This window comes from Sus scrofa, chromosome 2 (assembly GCF_000003025.6).
Source record: "Sus scrofa isolate TJ Tabasco breed Duroc chromosome 2, Sscrofa11.1, whole genome shotgun sequence".
Classification (NCBI taxonomy): Eukaryota; Metazoa; Chordata; class Mammalia; order Artiodactyla; family Suidae; genus Sus; species Sus scrofa.
The window spans coordinates 61,375,280-61,394,409 of NC_010444.4; the positions used below are offsets into that span (position 1 = coordinate 61,375,280).

The 19,130-nt window shown below is 51.2% G+C and overlaps 3 protein-coding genes across 8 annotated transcripts in view; 1 reads left to right on the top strand and 2 right to left on the bottom strand.

Annotated features, from left to right (window-relative positions):
- Positions 1-10,854, bottom strand: part of AP1M1 (adaptor related protein complex 1 mu 1 subunit) — a 29,765-nt gene extending 18,911 nt beyond the window's left edge. For 2 of the 6 annotated variants that reach the window (XR_002340095.1, XM_013994623.2), the window contains exons 1-4: positions 10,429-10,538; positions 4,977-5,133; positions 2,512-2,579; positions 720-850 (exon numbers count right to left, since the gene is read on the bottom strand). Coding sequence is in view for 3 of the 6 variants with exons in the window: in XM_013994623.2 (XP_013850077.1) it covers positions 720-850; positions 2,512-2,579; positions 4,977-5,097 (320 nt within the window). In the remaining 3 variants the exon portion in view is untranslated. 6 annotated transcript variants of the gene reach the window in all.
- CIB3 (calcium and integrin binding family member 3) overlaps positions 10,910-19,130 on the top strand; it is a 29,580-nt gene continuing 21,359 nt past the window's right edge. Inside the window, exon 1 of the mRNA XM_021083597.1 lies at positions 10,910-11,095. Coding sequence (XP_020939256.1) covers positions 11,040-11,095 — 56 coding nt within the window. The 5' untranslated portion in view covers positions 10,910-11,039. The remainder of the gene's footprint in view (positions 11,096-19,130) is intronic.
- Positions 13,349-18,972, bottom strand: FAM32A (family with sequence similarity 32 member A). Its single transcript, NM_001243887.1, has 4 exons — positions 18,869-18,972; positions 18,615-18,756; positions 14,989-15,042; positions 13,349-14,693 (listed from the first exon to the last, which is right to left on the bottom strand). The coding sequence occupies exons 1-4, from the start codon at positions 18,940-18,942 to the stop codon at positions 14,625-14,627; spliced, it is 339 nt and encodes a 112-aa protein (NP_001230816.1). The 5' UTR covers positions 18,943-18,972; the 3' UTR covers positions 13,349-14,624.

Below are 19,130 nucleotides of genomic sequence, written 5' to 3' on the forward strand. Positions count from 1 at the left end.
TAGGAACTTCCATATGCTGTGGGTGCGGCCCTAAAAGAAAAAAAAAAAGAGAGAAAAAATTAAAGAAGGGAGTTTTTTTTGTTGTTGTTTTTTTTTTTTGGAGTTCCAGTTGTGACTCAGTGGTTAGTGAACCCAAGTAATATCCATGAGGATGCGGGTTTGATCCCTGGCTCGGTGGATTAAGGATCTGGCAAAGTTCTGAGCTGTGGGGTAGGTTGCAGATGAGGCTTGGATTCTGCATTGCTGTGGCTGTGGTGTAGACCGGCAGGTGTAGCTCCAATTCGACCCCTAGTCTGGGAATCTCCATATGCTGCTTGTGTGGCTAAAAATACAAAAGACCAAGAACAAAAAAAAAAATCTTTCTTTCTTTCTAATACTTTGCTTTTTTTTTTTTTTAAAGAAGGGAGATTTTTCATCACGGCCTCTTTTATAACAATAAAAACAAAGGCAGGTGTCTCCCTAATAATGAGACATTTAGTGCACCCCTGTGGATGGAGAATGAAGACCTAGCAACAGAAAAAAAAACACTCATGCTACACAGGGCTGCTGAGTAGAAAAAGGACCCATAACTACCGAGTAACTTAGAAAACCCCTGGTGAGCTGAAGCCGGGGCAGAGGGCCAACAACATGAATACACGTTTGGTTCCTCCATCTCCAAACCTGCCAACATCAAGCCCGGGCGTGACCCGTGCCCAGTGCTCACCACCCTGCCCACTCACTCCTGCAGGATCTTGCTGTCTGTGGTCTGGGGGTAGCCGAAGTCCATGAGCTCATCCAGCAGCTCGTAGATGATGACGAAGTTGTCGCGGATGCTCTCCTCCTCCAGCTCCTTGAAATATTCCGAAAACACCTGCGGCATTGGCATGGGAGGCAGATGGTTGAGAGGGAGGTTGAGGAAGGGATGAACTTCTGCACAAGTTCATCTGCACTTTGTGCCCCAAGGCCCTTGCCAGCAGCCTTTTGTCCACTGCTGCACTTGCCTGTTCCTAGGAGTGCTACAGACAAGGTCTTGGGCTCAGGGCCTGTGGGCAGGAGGACAGCTGTGGCTGCCTGTGAGGCAGGCCCCAGGCCAGGGAGGTGCAGGCATCCTAGAAGGCCTGGTGACCACTCTCTTCCTCACCCTGACAGACACCCCCAGGCCTGGGGCCCCTGCCAAGCTTCTCTTTAATCCTGACTGTAACTTTCATTCTTGGGCTCTGGGTCAGGAGTGACTCAGGTGAGGGACAAGAGCCACTGGGGACAGGACAAGTCTGCTTTCAGCCTCCCTGAACTCCAGTCTGTAGAGCTGTGCCTGCAGATGCATCTGCCCCATTTCAACAGAAAAATTAAGAGGCTCAAGGCAGGGATGCCACAGGAGACAAGGGGAGGAGGGTCTTGGGAGAAGCTCTTTTGTGAGCACACACACCACAGCAGAGAGGCAACGCCAAACACTCCAGGGAGGAGAACCTCCCTCCTTCCCACTTCTACGGTTCCACACTCTAGGACTGCAGCAGCTGGGCCTCTCCTCTGAAATCACAGGCAGCACAGCCCTGCCAGAGACAGCTTGGGAAGCAAGGGCTACTCCTTGGACTGTACTCAGGGCCTCCCCAGGGAACGCACTGCTCTCCTGTTCCCATGTCCTCAGCGCCCGCATTAGTTCCCCCGTGTCTGGCGTCGGTGGCTCCTGATCTAGCTGCACATGGCACCTGCTGAGGGATGAAAGCTTTTCTCCCCCCTCCCCAGCTTCCTGGGTCTGAATCTGTGCATTCTTTAACCCCCACGGCCCCCACTTTGGCCAGGCCCATCCATTTCTTTCCTGGAAGTCTGTCACAATCTCCTCACTGGCCTCCCTGCTGCCTTCAAGCTCCTTTTCCACTCAGCAGCTAGAGATGCTCTAACTCAAATCAGGTCTTGTATGTCTCCTGCTTAAAGCCCTCCACTATCTCTAATCAGACTTGTAGTGAAATCTAAACTCCTCACTAGGCCCTATGCACCCCTTACCCCATGGTCCAGCCCTGCCACCTTGCTGACCTCAGCCCCACACTGTCCTGGGCACACTGGGCACCAAGTGCACTCCCACCCCAAGGCCTCTGCATGTGCCACTCTCTCTGCCTCTCCACCTGGTTGTCAGCTGGGCCTGCCATGTGTCACCTCTCTCTGTGGTGGGGCCTCAGGCTTCTGTGCCTTTATAGCCCCTGAGGAGACTCTGAGCAGAAATTGGCTCTGCCCTCCTGGTTAACCCAGCTGCTCATCTCCACCCTTCCTCAGCCATCTGGGGGGCACACCTGTCCCTTCCAGAATTTGGGTTCGCTCCAAGCCTGGGCCCCACCTGTTCACTTGCCTCACTTTGTGGATGGACAATTAAGGTTGCAGAATCCCACACAGAGCAGGTGGGGTTCCCCTAGTCCACTTCCTGGGGTTCTGGCTCTAGAACTCCCTAGGGATGCTGCAGCTCTCGGGTGGCTGGGAAGTGGGGATATACTTCAGAGCCAGCTGACTGATACCCCTCATGGCCCCTGTGGCTTGACTCACCTGCACCACCTTATAGAGGAAGGAGAACACCAATGACACACACGCGTTCTTCTTGGAGGTGGCGACCACTGCATGGCAGCTGCAGTTAAGGAGCACTCAGAGGCCTGGGCTTCTGCCTCATAGACCCCAGTTCACTGCATGTTTGGGAGAGATGCCCACCTCAACCCTGGGCTCGGAGTCACCCCTAGCCATTGACTTGGCCCTCAGTGGGTCCAAGACCAGGTGGTTACAGTAGGACAAGGTCCAGGTCCCTAGAGAGTGCTGATCTGACAGAAGGGCAGCAGGGGGCAGAGGGTACCCACCCCAGCTGCTAGGCAGGGCACTGCCCTGAGGAGGTGATACCTGAGCTGAGGGCTGAAGCCCAGGGTATGGTGGAGGGCACTTCAAGTGGGGTGAGCAGCAGGGTGGGAGGAGGTAGTGCAGTGTGTCCTGGGAGCAGAAAGCAGGACACAATCGGCCCTTCCCCAAAGCCCAGGGCTTGTGTGACCCTCCTGAGGTCCAGGGCTCTCTGGCCAGGCTCTGAGGGAAGAAGCTAGGGACAATTCTGGCTCTTACCTTTCAGCAAGCCTTCATCCCTGAAACAAACCTTTTTAAACAAAGCCCCCATTCTCTCATCTGTTTGATGGGAGCCTGAGACTAGATTCACCAAGGTGACGTTTGTAAAGTGCCTGGCATACACACTCTCCCTCTGACATGGGGGCATGTACCCACCTCCCAGGGTCATTGTGTCCTGGGCACTTCCTGTTCCTCTTTCCCTAAGGGGCCTTAAGCCACCCGGGAGGCCAGTTCCTCCACCGAAGGCCCGTGTTGGGGGCCTATTCATAACAGGCCTGTGCCATCCCATGGACAAGATCTGAGCTCTGGGAGAGAGAAGGGGCCGCCTCCACCTCACTTCCTGCCTCATCCAGGTCAAGCTTCGGGCCCCAGGAAATGGACCCTTGGCCAGAAAGGATTACTGGCTTCCTACCTCCAGTCTGGGTCACATGCCCTCCAGGTGCCTTCTAAGGAGGGGCACCAGGTACCTCCAACCCTCACGACTGGGCCTTGCTGGAAACTGCCTCTTGATAATGGAACTCAGGGTGTGCTGGGCACTGGCAGCTGAGGGGTGAGCCCTCGCTGTCTCCTCCCTGGCTGCCCATGTGTGAAACACTGAGGCCCAACTGGAAACTGGTCTGACAGCTCCTGCTGAGCTGGCACAGCCTCCCCTCCCTCCTTTCCACACTTGGACAACATTGCCCAGACTCAGGGCAGCTTTCAAGACAGCAAACTCCCAGGTTACAGGCCACCTGCAATACTCTGTGCTGTGGGGATCCAGACCTCAGGGACCTGGATGAGGGTCCTGGCCAACACCTCCCACACTGTACTGTGCACACAAATCACCAGGGGTGGCCCCATTAAGAAGCAGACTCTGACCCAGCAAGGCTGCCTGGGGCCTGGGATTCTGCAATTCCAAAAGGCTCCTAGGAGAGGCTCTAGCCCATGGACCACACCTGCACTAGCAAGGTCTATGTGTCTCCATGAACATGGGAAAGGTGACAGAACCCATGTCTGCTGGGTGCAATGCAGATGCACCAGATCATCTGACCCTAACAGTCCTGCAGGGATCTCCCTGGACCGTGAGAAGGCGAGGACTTGACTTCAGTCACAGAGCTATGGAGCCTGGGTCTGAACAGGGCTGTGGGCTGCAAAGCCAGGCTCTTCTTGCAGCAGGATATCAGAATGTGCCTAGAGGGCTGACCAAAGCCATAGGGTGGCCAGTCAGACCTCACAGATGGAAACTAGCTCAGCCAGGCCTTCACATGGCCTGAGTGGGGGGGGGCTCTGAGATCTGGGCAGGGATGGGAAGAATATCCCCTTCTCTGTCTCCCACTACCTCTCATGGTCCAAGCCACCACCCCTCCCACCTGGATGCTGACCCCTTCCTCCCCATGTCTACTCCTGATCCCTGAAGTCTGGCCTCCAGAGACTTCCAGAAGACGCAAATCTGACAGTGTCACTCCTCTGCTTGAAACCCTCCAAATATGTCCCATCACACTTAATGTGATGTCCTACAAGGCCCCACACTGCACATTCCTGCTAACCACTTGGGCCTTGCTCCTACCATGCAATTCTCTCCAGTGCTCCAGCCATCCCCACCACAGCTTTGGAATGAGACCTGGCCCAAGCCTAGTGCTCCTTGTGCAGGCGCACTCCTGTGGCTGGAGGACACCTGGCCTTCCTGTAGGTCTCTTCCAGGATATCACCTCCTCAGGGAAGCCTCCCTGGCTCCCTGGACCAGAATGGACCAGACAAAGACCCCTGTCACACTTGTCATCCTTGGGCAACAGGCAGCTCCAGGAAAACAGGGCTGTGCCTGATGGCCCCTGCTGGCCCAAGCCAGTCCTGGCAGCTCTCAGTTGCTTGCTCACGAACGCACACACACATGCCCAACAGGAGTCCCCCAGGAATGCCCCGCAAAGGGATACGATACAGGTTGTTATGCTTGATCCACATAAAGCGGACGCCCCCGTGGGCCAGGATGGGTGACAGCATCCCTTCCTCCTCCTTCTCCATCAGGATGGGCATGAAGTGCTCCACCTCCGACATGTCCACATCACCGCGGTAGTTCCGGCAGATGAGCACCTGGGTGGAGGTGGAAGAGGGAAGACACTTGCACAAGCTGGATGCTGGGAGTGGGGGTGGGAGGAAGATGAAAACCAGCTTTCTTCCCTCCTGGGACCCCAATTACACCTGTCCATTAAAAGGGCCATCTGATTTCCATTTCCCAGGGAGCTCCTCAAGGAAAGCATTTCCCCAAGTCAACTTCCCCAAGTCTTTGCAGGGGGAGCGTGGGAGGGGGCTATAGGGCAAGAGTCCAGGACTGCATTACTCGGGAGATGCTACGGTAAACAACAGTTCTGCAGGCTCCTGCTGTGGTGCAGTGGGTTAAGGATCCTGTGTTGTCTCTGCAGTGGGGCAGGTTCAATCCCCGGCATTGCCACAGCTGTGGTGTAGGTCACAGATGCAATCCCTGGCCAGGGAACTTCCATATGCCATGAGTGCAGGCAAACAAACAAACAAACAGAAAAACACAACTACAACATCCCACAGATTCTCACTGCAGATCTTGTTGGCACCTTTCCTATGTTAATGCACCTGCTCTTCTGTCTGCATTTGGGGAGGAACACTGCTGAGTGTACTAGAACCTGTCTGTGTCCTGAAGAGAAGCCCTTCTCCTCATGGCTCTCCCATGGCCTGTGGGTGTGGATAAGCAGTACCACTGCTGATGGGAACATAGAAGGAGGACAACCACTCTGGTGAAGTCTGGCAGGTTCTCAAAAAGTTTGTGACCCAGCCATTCCTCTCTTATGTTTACCCAAGAGAAAGGAAACCATATGTCCATATGAAGACACGTGCATGGATGTTCACAGTAGCTTTATTTTAAATAAATTCAGGCTGGTGAGATGCCAGTGTCCTTCAACAGGTGAATGGAGACACCAACTGTCCACCCACACCATGGGACACTCCTCAGCTGCGGAAAGGAACATCTACTGATACCAGGGACAGCATGACGGAATCTCAGGATCACTAAGCTGAGTGAAAGAAACCAGACAATGGGGAGCATATCTATGTGATTCCACTTAAATAAATCTGGAGAAATAGTAACAGAAAACACATCAGTGGCTGCCTGGGGAGAGGCTGGACATAGAAGGGTGTGAGGAAGCTTCAGGGGATGATGGACTGTGCTTATGGTTTCCTGGGTATACATAATAACTGAACTCATCAAACCATATGCTTTAAATAAGCACAGTCTGTTACATGTAAGTTACACCTCCCTGAAGGACTAAAAAAGGAGGTGTGAGATACTGACTCACAGACTTTAAAAAACTTAAGGTGGTTTCCAAATGAGACAGGTTGGGCAGTGGGGGACGTGCTGGGGGTTTGTGATGGAAGTGCTATAAAACTAGGTTGTGATGATCATTGCACAACTATAAATGTAATAAAATTCATTGAGTAATAAAAGAATTCCTAAAAAAATTTAAAAAATAAAATGAGAGTGGTGGATTGAAAGGATGTAAATTTTAAAAGTTAAAATGAAGAAAAAATAAATAAATGTCTACAGTGAAAAAAAAAAAAAAAAAAAAAGGAGGTGAGAAGCTATGCCATTCCAAGCCAGGCTCTATTTGGAGATGCTGCCTAGAGCTGCTGCCATTCTTGTGTGTCCGTGAGGACAGCTGGCTGCAGGGACTCAGTAAGGTGCTGAGAATGACACCACTGAACTGACCGGACTGGGAACCGCCTGCCTCAGAACCTGTCGTTTCATAAAATACATGGTTTTACTGTTTCGTTTTTTTTGCTCACCTTCATCACCAGAGCTGCACAGAGGTCCACTCATTCAACAAGCATACAGCATGTATCCTGCTACCGTACATCATGCTGGGTCTAGGGACACAGGGTTGACCAAGACAAACAGGATCCCTGCACTGAGACACTTGCTCAAGGGGAAGTGAGAGACTCTTCATGCGTATGACCTTCAAACTGAGGCTTGAGGGGACAGGGGACAGGTGCGATAGAGGCAGAGGGACCAGTGTGGTTGAAGCCTTGGGGCGGGGAGTGCAGCCCATGGGAAACCTAGGAGTGTGGTTAGGTGGAGTGAGAGTAGCCTTGGAGCTGGGGCTGCAGGCCCCGGATAAGAGGACAAAGGCAGGAGCCAGGACAGATTGGAAGATGGCAAGCAACACTGAGGTGACAACCCTTACCCCCTGCTGCTGAGCCTGACTCCACAATTCCTTCCTCACAATGAGTGAGGGGGCCTTCTTAGAAGTCGAAGGTCAGATCAGATCTCTCCCCTGTTGAAAGTGCCATCTACCCCAGCCTCCCTTCAAACAGAACAAGCCACAAGTCCATCTCTATGGCTGTCTGGCTCTTCACAGCCCCTCCAACGCCTCTCCATCCATGTTCCCTGGGCTCACCCCTTTCCAGCATCCCTGGCCAGCACTCTTGCTCTCTCTGAGCAATGTGCATCTGCTCCTGCTTCAGGGCTTCTGCACTTGCAGTTCCCTCTGTCCAGAATGCTCTGCCCTAGACCTTCTCAGTTCTTAAGCCTCAGCTCAGAGGGCACCTCCTCTGAGAAGTCTTCCCTGCGTACCCTGGCTGAGATCATATCCTATCCCTTTCTACTCCCAACCCCACTTTATCATCACTGCCCACATCACCATTGCATTATATATTCATATCCTTATTTATCATCTGTTGCTTCTACTAAAGTCTAACACTCTTTGAGAACAGACCACTTTACGGCTGTGTCTCAGCACCCACAACAGAGCCTGGCCCTTAGGAGCTTCTCAGTAAATGTCTGTGCAAGTGAATGTGGTGGTGACAAAAAGGAGGCCAGGATAATGCCCAGGTCTCCCACCTGGGCAGCTGCATGGATGGTAACGTCACCCACTCAGAGAGAGCAGGGTGGGGTGTGAAGATGAGCTCGTTTTGGGAAATGCTGAGTTTGCAGTGCCTGTGAGACCTTCAAGGTGTCCTGGAGACTGGTGGGTCTCCAGTTCAGTGCTCTGGACTGGTGTACAAATTTGAGAGTTATTGGCACAGTGACATAAATCAAAGCCTGCCCCCAAGGAGAGTGACAGCATGGGAGGCACGCTAGGCCTGAACCTGAGGAGCTGGCCTCTGGTGGTGGTGGGGGGGGGGTGCAGCACACATTCAGAGAAAGAGGGGAAAACAGAGAGCCAATGGAAGCCTTCTGAGGAGGAGCGTGGCAGGTGGTGATGGAAGTTGCAGAGAAGTGAGAAAGATAAGGGGCAGAGAAATGTCCGTGGAGGGTTTTCTATCTGCTGAAAGTGGTCACGCTGGTTTCCTTGGTGATCAGAGGCTCTGGCTGTCAGGTAGACGAGTGGTTGTGAATGTATTGATGTGCCATTATCTTATTTTTGATTTAATGGAGTCTGCGCAGAAGGCCAACATTCAAAACATGAGGTCCGTGGGGCAGGGTGAGGGGGTGGGGGGCGGAGGATAATAAATAGCATGATGGTTACTCAGGACAGGAGGCTGCCTCTGGAGCTTCCTGAAAGGCATGTCTGATTATGCTTCTCCCAGGCTATGGTCTCCTCATGGTGGCTTTTCCTTCTTGAGATAAAATAGTCCCTTCTGTCCTGCCCTCCTGTTTGGACATCCTCAATACCCATGGCCTTCTTGATGCCATCTCCGAGGCTCCAGCACCAACTAGGACTTCTGGCTTGCCAGGCCCAATAGGCTGCCACTCACCCCTTGGGCCCACTGTGACACCTCCTTGTCCACCTGACTACCACCTGGTCACCTTCCCAGCTCTGGCCTCTCCTTCCTCCAGGAAGCCTTTCGTAACCACTTCTGCTGCCAGCCAAAACTAAGGTTGGGCAACTTCATTACCTGGGGCTTTGTCCTTGCCCTTGTTGCTAAGTACATCTGCCTATTTAGATCCATGTCTCTGTTTGGGTCTGTCAGCTTTCATGCACCTCCCCTGCCAGAGCTCGAGGTCCATGGGGACTAACATGGACTGTGGACCATGGGTGGTGCTGAGCTTGTCTTGAGCTCAGGGAGTTCACACACTTGCCCGAGGTCACGTAGCTGAGCAGCAGAGACAGGTTTTGAGCTCAGCCCTAACTCCTCAGGTCAACCCTGGACTTGGTGCATGTGAGGTGCTCATGAAATGTTTGCTGAAGAAACAAGTGATGTGAGCAGGCAGTCTGCGGCACTGCTGCGGACACGGTGACCATGGCAGAAACAAGAACATGTGCTACCAAGACACAGGGAACACTGCACCCTCCCAGTCCCTGGTGTGCCCTGTGCCCTCTAAGAAGGCTGGGGAAGGAAGCCTGGCCCAGGGCCTGTTGACTTTGGGTGGCCTCCAAGGCAGGCAACCCACTCAAGGGGCTCTGGGAAAGTGCTGGGGGTGGGGACTGGGGTGGCAAGGGACAGTCACTTTACCTCTTCACTCCCTACTGCTTCTGCGCTACTCCTGTTCCCTCCGCCTAGGCCTGGCACCCACTAACTCATCCATGAGGGGCCTGTTTTAATGTTGTTAGTCCTGTCTTTTCTTATTATTCCCCAATGAAAGAGGCCAGTTGCCTTCTAGAAGGAATGGACTTGGGGGGAAGACAGTAGGCCTCCTCTGAAAGCTTTGCAATCCCTCCTTTAAGAACTTTTCCCTGAAACCCCTGGGAAAAGCACCGAGGTTCTAGTTATGTCCAATTCCTCCATCATGTCTCAGCTGGGTTTGTCACTCCCCCTGGGAAGCCCTCCCTGACCCCCAGCGGAGGTGGACTTTCCTATTACATCCTCACTGCTCCACAACTTATATTTATTTGTGCTTTTTGAGATCAGTGTCCCTCTCGCCCATCAGATTGTGAGCTCCAGAAGGACAGGGACAGACTCTGATTTTGCTCTCCAAAGGCAACCCAAAGGTTAGCACCCTGCCCAGCACTTCGTAGATATTCCCCAAATACCAGCTGAATGAACAAATGATTCTGGGTTCCACTCCCAGACCTGCCACTTCTCTGTGACTGACCAGTGTGACCTTAGGCAGGTTGCATTTCCTCTCTGTGCCTCAGTTTCTCCCTCTGTAAAACAGCATTCCCACCACCCACCTCACCTAACCCTTATAACTCAATGTTACAATGAATGTTAAGAAACCCCTACAAGGACTGCTACAGAAAAGTCGCTGGATAAACAGAAGCTTCCGAGCTCTCGGAGAGCGGGACTGGCCTGAGGGCACAGTGTCCCCGCCACGCCTCACCACCTCCGGTCAAGGGTCGCCCAGCCCCGCGGCGTCAGGCCTGGCTTACATGCCGGCAGCGGCCCGCGCTCCTAGCGGCCTCGGGTTCCCCGGGACCCCCACGGAGGCCGGAGCTCATTGCCCACAGAGGTGAGGATGGGGGTCGTGCACGCGTTTACCTTGCAACGGCCGCAGCCCACCGCGTTACCTAGCAACAAGGCAGGACTCACAGACAGAAGACACCTTCTCGGTTACCTACCAACAGGGTAGAGCCCTCAGGTGAGGCCAAAGCTTCAAAGACCAGGGAGGCTCCCATTGGCCGGCTACCTAGCAACAGGGTGGGTCCCCAGGGGCGAGGCCCCGGCCAGTTGCCTGGCAACACCGAGGGTGGGGAGCCATCAGTACCTTGCCCTTCAGGTCCAGCACGTAGACGGCACTGGCGGACATGGCGGCTGCAAAAACCCTCGGCACTGGCCGAAGGCGGCGGCGACAGCGGTGACTGCCAGGCGGTGAGCCAGGCCGGGCGCACCCGAGACAGTTCCTCTCCACTTCCGGCCCGGGGAGTAGCGCGCGGACCGTTAGGTCTGGCCGTGGACGCGCTGCCAAAGCGCAGGCGCAAGGCGCCATGTGCGCAGGCGCAATATTCCCGATAAGGCCTTATTTTCCGCTCCTCCCTCAAGTATCCCGGAAGTAAGCTCTTAGGGGAGGGGCGGGGAGGGGCGGGGAGGGGCGGGGCCAAGCCGGGCGGACGGCGGAAGAGCAACTCTCTAGCTGCCTGGTTGGACGGCGAATGGCAGCTGGGAAAACTCATGTCGCTGGAAAATCCCACTTGGTGGGCCAAACTAGGTGAGAGATCCTGGTGGTGGAACCCACCGAGGGCCCAGCCATGTGGAACTCATAGTTTGGTGGGGAAGGCTGGGGAACAAATACATAGACACCAATTGTGATACACTTTATAAGGAGGGATAAGGTGGTGGTTACTTGGAAAGAACTCAAACTCTCTGAATGGCAATCGAGCCTCATCAACAGTAAGTTCCTGTCACCTGTCAGTGCTAACATTTGGTAAACAAGCGTGCAGTTTATTGCCTGAAATGATCTGAAAACCACGCCTCACTGAACCTAGGCAAAAAGGTGATTTATTTCTGTAGGTAGTGGTCACTGTGAGTAATGCAAATTGTGACTCCTGATTCATCTAATTGAATTATACCTTGTTTGCTTTTATGAATACTCGGCCTTTGGAGAAATGCTGCATTCTGTCCCAGTGAACCATCACAATGCCCTGGGCCCCAGGCCCTGCACTATCAGAACCATTTACCCCGGCTGCCTGCCTCTTACTTTTATCTTCCTTACTGCCTCCATTTTGGGTTTTGAGAGTTAGTTTTTGCAACTTTGTGGTTATATACCTTCTACTTAAGGTAGAGATGTAAGTGCAAGAAAATCCAGAGAAGAAAACTAGAACCTTTAAAGATTACCAGTGAATCCTGGGCATAAAGCAGCTGAGAAGCTTTTTGACACCGTCTCTTAAGCAATCTGATTATACCTAGCCTCACTCTGCCCAAATTATGTTTTTAGGAAAAAAGTGTCTTTTTTTTTCTTAAATTACAAAACTGTACATTGCACTGAAGAAATCAGGAAATGCCAAAAAGTATAAAGAAATCCACATGGGAGCGGTAACCCCTCTCATTATGGAGGATTTCCTTTCAGACTTGCTCTGGGCATTTTATTATTTTTTTCTCTCTGTGAGATGTAAATGTTCTACAATGGCTCTCAGGAGCACTTACCTTATCTAGACCATCTTTATTTTAGCTCCTGAGACTGAAGGAAAAAAAAGGAAGAGGGGGGAAGGAGAAGGGCTTTTCCACTCAAGTGGAAACACTGACATCTCTGGTTCTGCTTTATGTAAAAATTAACTTGTAAATGAGTTCTCTTTAACTGACTTAAAAGTAAGCGACGCTGATATTTGGCCTCTGTGCACCAAGGCAGAAGTGAATCTCAGAGACAGAGTTTTGGGTGAAATAGAAAAGAATAGCTTTTGGGAGTTCCCTTGTGGCACAACATGTTAAGGATCTGGCATTGTCACTGCTGTGGCTTGGGTTTGATCCCTGGCCTGGGAACTTCCACATGCCAAGGGCATGGCCAAAAAGTAAATAAAAATTCTTCCCCCCCCCCCCAAAAAAAAAAAGAAAAAAGAAAAAGAATAGCTCTATTGCTTTGCCAGGCAAAGGGGACCACAGTGGACTAATGCCCTCAAAAAACTATGTCCCTGCTCTGGGCATTTTAGATACAGTATAATGCAGTATCAAGGCAAGGATGGAGCTGGGAGGACAAGTCTTTCGAGGAAACAAAAACTCCAACATGCCAATACTGTCACAATAAACACGCAACACAAAAATTACTTGTAACTTCCTTTTCAGTGCATGTGGAGGAATTTGAATCACATCTGAATTTCATCCTTTGTATTTAATGTATAAGCCAGATTTGTCCTGTGCAACATCTCAGAAAAGACCATATTTACTGTGGTAGACAGTGCTTCTCAAACTTTGCTGTGCAGTGGGGTCACTTGGGGAGCTCTGAAAAATCTCCGTGATGGAACCCCAACCCCAGGCAGCCCCAGTAATTAATGCACCCCAGGAGAGTCCAACGTACATATTTTGAGGACCATTGTGGTAGACTGAAACAGTGATGGCCCTCAGTAAACCGTCTCCTGCTGTTCGTGCTCTTGTGCAGTTCCCTCCCAGAGTGGGTTTGGCAATGTGACTTGTGTTAGCCAATGGAATAGGTTACTTCAGTGAAGGGAGATTCTAGAGGACCTTCTGGCCCCAGGCAAGTCAGCATAGCTCACACATGAACTGAACTATACTACGTGGGGTAGAACCATCCAGCTGAGCATGGTCAACCCAAGAATCCTGAGAGACTAATCCTATTGTTTTAAGTCACCCCATTTTGAGGTGGGTGAATAGGCAGTTGGAAACACATGTCACCTCTTCTCCAAATTGAAGGTGAACAGTCACTTTGCAGTATGTATACTTTGTGATAGTCCAAAAGGCAGCATTTCTAGTGATAATCAAACAGCTTGTAATTAAGATACTCAGACATCTATTTAATAACTGTTTTTTTGCTTTATTCTGCATTTCACATATGACAGTCCCAAACCCAACACTGTATTTTTCTCTGGGACTTTGTTAATGCTTTCAGCATCTATGTCAACACACTTCTCCCCGAGAACATTTGCAGGTTAATCCTCTTTTGATGGGTACATGTAGGCTCTCAAAGATCCTGGCTCTCCAGCACAGGAAACTAGGTCCTCTCAATTGCCCCATGTCTGTCTGTGCTGGGGCTCTGCCTTGCTCCCATCACCCCTGAGGTGTCCTTAGGCCAGGAATGCCAAACATGTTATGTACCAACTCTGAATAAATACAGGGGGGCTGCTTGGAGCCCAGGGTTGAGGGTGAGAAGGCAGGCTGTGTCTGGGTCCCATTACAAAGAATGCTGTGCTGGTTTGGTGGTGTTTGCCATGGCAACACCCACTAGATACATCTGGAATGGGGATATTGGGAGAAGAGACTACACGCTGGCCACAAGTTGGGGAGTTCGCTGGTGGCCTAGTGGTTAGGATTCAGCACTTTCACTGCTGCTGCCAGGGCTCAATCCCCAGTCTGGGAATTGAGATCCCATGTCAAGCTGCTGCATACCATAGCCAACTGCCCCCACCCCTGCCCTCCCTCTGCCCCTCCAACCCAAGAACAACAAAAAAAGAAAGGGACAAGGCATATCTTCCATCCTTGCCTTAGGTGGTTGTTCTGTTTCCCAGGCTGCATTGTCTCACTGGCCAGGTGGTTGAGGAAGCAGTCTGAAGGGCACAAGGCTGCAAGTGGCTTTAACAGGCCTTGGACAGGAGAGCACAAGCCCCAAGCCAGAAGAAGCTTGTAAGGGCAGCCCATGTAGGGTCCTGCAGGGGTCTATGTGCTGCAGGCCATGCTGGCATTAGCTCCTTGTCCTCTGGGGTTGTTTCATCCAGGCAAAGCTGGCTGGCTGGCTGGCAAGAGTTAGATGCAACACGGGGTAAAAACACTTTCCCGTGGCACCTACACAGAAATAACTTTAATCTCCGGATAAATTTTCAAAAATTTCCAGTCCAAACTAAAAAGGTTTCTTTCTTCTACACGCTACCGAGAAATCAAAATAGAGTTAAAGGATAGTCTGACTTTAATCAAGTTCCAGAATGAGGGCACACTGCTTTGAAAAGCACTGTCTCAGCAGAGAACTCAAGGGTTTGTGTAATATAATGTTTCCAGAAAATACCAAAGGCACAAATATGGCCCCCAGTCCGCCTTCTGCTTCCCCTTGATGCCATTCCATATCCCGGGCTGGGAGGCTACTTCGTCCAGCTGACTTTCGGAATGTCATAGTGCTCTGTGAGAGTATCCAGGTGTCTGTTGAAGTCCTGGGAAAGCCGAGGAGAAAGCCCACATCAGCAGAGACCCAAGCAGGGCACAACAGACATGCAGCACTGCCCACTCCCACTTCATGTCTGGTCTCTCCTCAAGGAACCCTGCCTCTCAAAGCCACACTACTAAAGCCTTATGGATGCCTTTAAATGACCCTGGGGAGGTTGGGTTAACCGCCCCCATCCCCTACTCCCCCGCCAACACTCCAATGACTCTGCTGCTAGGCTCCCAGCCTCTGGGCCCAGGCTGGTCCTTACAGGGCTCAGTCTCCCCCACCAGCATGTGACTTACCTCTACTCTCTGCTTGTGGGTTTTGGATGCTTTCTTCAGGATCCTTTCCATTTGCTAAAAAGAGGAGAGAAATAGAGATAAATGACATGCTTCATGTAGCCAAAGCCAGCACGAGATAGAAGACAGGAGCCCTGGCCAGCCTGGCTCTCATACTTAGAACAGCTGGAATTCTCAGGTATACAGTTTGCCCCTCCATCAACTCCACTCCAGAGGGTCCAATAAGGATGCCTTGGTATAACACATCCCACTGGGAACCCAAGTCAGCTGCCCTTTGGTCTAAGTGGCAGGAAATGTACTAGCACTGACTCAAGGAGACTCCACTGAGAGCTACAGATGTGCTTGCTTCCTGCATCCTTGGACAACTGGTTACCTTCTCAGCTTGCAGAAAAATCAAGTCTCACATGGGGTTTGAAGAAGGATGAGAAATGAGGAAGGTAAAGGGCCCGACACAGAATAGGTGCTAGAGTGACAGTACACAGTGCCAAGAGGGCTACAAGATCCGGGTCACCTTAATGAGTATGATTCTAGAATCTACATCCTGTACCACATGCCCGCCCTGCTTCTTATGCTCAATACCAATGGTACAGGAATGAATTAAGAGCAATGGATGCAGAGCTGCAGAGACCTGGGCCCACAGCTGGCACTATACCTACTATCTGGCTGACTGTGGCCAACCCATGTTGGTGCCCCCCCGCCCATGAACCGAGGGCCCTGGTGCAGTCCTCTCCTACACTGACTCTGGATTGGTCCTGTGACACAGTTTACTTAACAGAATGCAGTGCCAGTGCCAGGCTGAAGCTGTAAGAACGCCCAGAAGCTTTTGCTTTATGTTCTTAGAAGCTAGCCACCATGCAGGAAGTCTGATGACCTTGCTGGAAAGAAAGGACCTGGAAAATGAGATGACATGTGGGGAGGGAGGCCCTGGGAGGAGCACTGAGGCACCAGACACGTGATGGTGAACATCTTGGATGTTCCAGCCCAGTGGGGCCTCCAGCCCCAGTTGCCATTTGATGGCACTAGATTCCAAGGAAGGCCAGTAGGAGAACCACCCACCTAAGCCTAGTCAACTCATAGAAGCATGAGATACAATGTGGACTTCCCTCTGGCTGTTCCTCCCTTCCCCTCCTGTTCTCCTTGGCTGCCTCCTCATCTCCCTCTACACCCAGGTAGCTCCCACCTGACTGATACTCCCTCTCCCTCTGAAGTATCCACCTTGTCCACCCCACCTCTTCCTGCTGCCATGAGTCCAAGTGAGGCCTGTGTCTCCTCACAAGAGGTCACACTGACTTGACCAGCTGTCACCAATGCCAGGTACTTGGCATGGCTCTGCCCTCTCTCTTCCCACTCCCTGGACCTAGTTCACAGGTGTCCTGGGTGCTGGTGACAACCCCACGTCACAGACAAGAGAAAGTGAGGACAGATGGGCAGTGATGAGAGCAGTGATGAGGCTGGGGATGTCAAGCCCTGACCCTCTCCACCAGGTTGGGGCCTTCCTCCCAGGAGCTGTCCAGCTTTTTAAAGCCCACTGTGCTCAATCCAACAAGGAACTCAACCAACAAGGAAATGTGCATTTCCCAACTGCACTTTACTTTGCCTTCACCTGCTCCCTTCTCTCTCATCCACCTCATCTTTTTCTTTCACCTGATGCAAATGTAACTCCCAGCAGTTTTCTGGTTTTCAATGCCAGCAACAAAAATTTCACCCTGAAATTCCACCCTACAGCTACAGGCCTGTTTCTCTGTTGCCTGTAACAGCAAATCGTTCAAGATATTTTTTTTCACTTTAAAAAGTTTTACTCAAGTATAGTTGTTTTATAATGTTATGTAAATTTCTGTTGTACAGTAAAGTGATTCATTTACCCATACATACATACATATCCATTTTTTTTTCAGATTCTTTTTCCATATAGGTTATCAAAGAATAGAGTTCCATGTGCTAAATATAGCAGGTCCCCACTGACCACCCTTTCCATATACAATAGTGTGCATATGACAATCACAAACTCCCAATCCATCCCTTCCCCCACCTTTCCCCTCTGGTAATCAAGACTTACTCCTAATCCTTGTCTCCACCTCTGCCCTTCCCCACACTCCACTTGGATCCCCTCTAATCAGCTTTTCCCCCCTCCTCATTCCAAATGCCAGCTGAGGGCTCTAAGTGCTCACCTGACTAGACCTCCTGCCAGCATATAATACAGTTGACCACTTCTTCCTTTTTTTTTTTTTTTTTTTTTTTGCATATTGACAGCTTTTTTTAAAAAAGTTTTTTGTTTTTTTGTTTTTAATTATAGCTGATTTCACTCTTCCCTCTGGAAGCAATTTCTCCACTTGGTTTCTAAAGACATGGTCTCTCCTGGCATCTGTGTGTCCTGTGTTCCTTCGCAATTTTCCCCTCTGTCACCCTCTGCTCAGAGGTCAGATCCTAGACCTCTTGTCTGTCGCTACTCCTCCTCAAAGGATCTCATCCAGTCCCAGGGAAATTCCCAATATTTATCTGAGCTCAGGCCTTTCCTTCAAACTGCAGATTCAGGTATCAAAACTGTCCATGAGAATTCTCCACTTGGATTTCTGGCTGGCACCTCAAATTTAACATCTAGTATCAAAATTTTGATCTCCTGCTTTAGAAATCTGCTTTATTTAATTTATTTATATTTATTTTTATTTTATTTATTTATTTATTTTTGTCTTTTTGCCATTTCTTGGGCTGCTCCCGCAGTATATGGAGGTTCCCAAGCTAGGGGTCGAATGGGAGCTGTAGCTGCCGGCCTACGCCAGAGCCACAGCAATGCAGGATCCGAGCTTCGTCTGCAACCTACACCACAGCTCACCACAACGCCGGATCCTTAACCCACTGAGCAAGGCCAAGGATCGAACTTGCAACCTCATGGTTCCTAGTTGGATCTGTTAACCACTAAGCCACAACGGGGAACTCCAAAAATCTGCCTTATTTATTTTTTAATAAAAACTGGGTGGTGAGAGATATGAGAGGTCGGCATAGAATAGATAAGTTCAGCCCATAATGCTTGCAGGAGGAAATAATCAGTCTAGGCCAGTGGTTCTCAGTTGGGGGCCTTGTATTCAATGTTAAGAGAAAACCACTCATTAGAGCCTTAAAACACAACATATCTGAAGCTGCCGAAGTCGTGGAAACACTTCGTGGTGACTTACAGCAGCCCATTTAATATCAACAGCCAGCATCATTTAAGCACTGACTTCATGCCAGACTTAATGCCATTTACCTGCATCACCTCATCCAAAGTTTCCATTCTTCTTAGAAGAAAGCATTATCCTTACCCCTACACATGAGGAAAGTGAGGGAAGGAGAGAGGAGTCCCTGACCCACAGTGTCTTGGGCAAATGAGGGACCGCGCTGGAATCGAAACCGGGATCTCTAGCCCGCCCCTCTGAAATACACTTCGCCAGAGAAGCTTCCTATCCTCGGAGCTCCCCGCAACGGACTCTTGTCTTCTACTCAGGCAGTAGCTTCTCCCGGTAATTAACGTCCACTCTGGCCACTCGCCCTCCCCGGAGTGTCCTGGGGTAGATCCTGGTTACAAGTCTCCAGGCCCTGCCTCTGAATCCACCCCGGGAGATGCGGGGCGTCCCTCGGCTCCTCACCCAACTTACCCGCTTCTCCTGCATCTTTTCGAAAGCCGCCTGGGCCGGGGTCCGCTTGTCCAGGCCGCGCCGCTTCTCCTCTTCGTTCTTTTTGCTCGTTCCCATGGCTTCCAGGAGTTTCGCCTTGTCTTTGTCCTTCTTTTTCTTCTTCCTGGGGAGACGGGTGGGAGCGAGGGTAATGGCAGGTCAGAGCACCAACCCCGGGCCTCAGGAAGAAGCTTAAAAAGGCAGAATATGGGGTCCCGTGGGCTCTCGGGACTTACCGCTTGGTCACTCCGAGCTCTGCTACACCTTTCAGCTTCAGGGGCCCCCTTTGGACTTGCTCGTAGTCTTCCATGGACCCGGTTTGACGTTCGGGCTGTAAAAATGCCACACTTCCTGTTTGAGAAAGCAACTTCCACCCAAACGCCCGCCTCCCTTTGTTTTGATTGGCTTATCCAGGCGGTGCGCGTGCGCCCTTGGAAGCCGCGTTCGCCACACCTCTGGGTTCCGGGTTGGGCCTGGAGGTCAGGTGAGTTCACATCC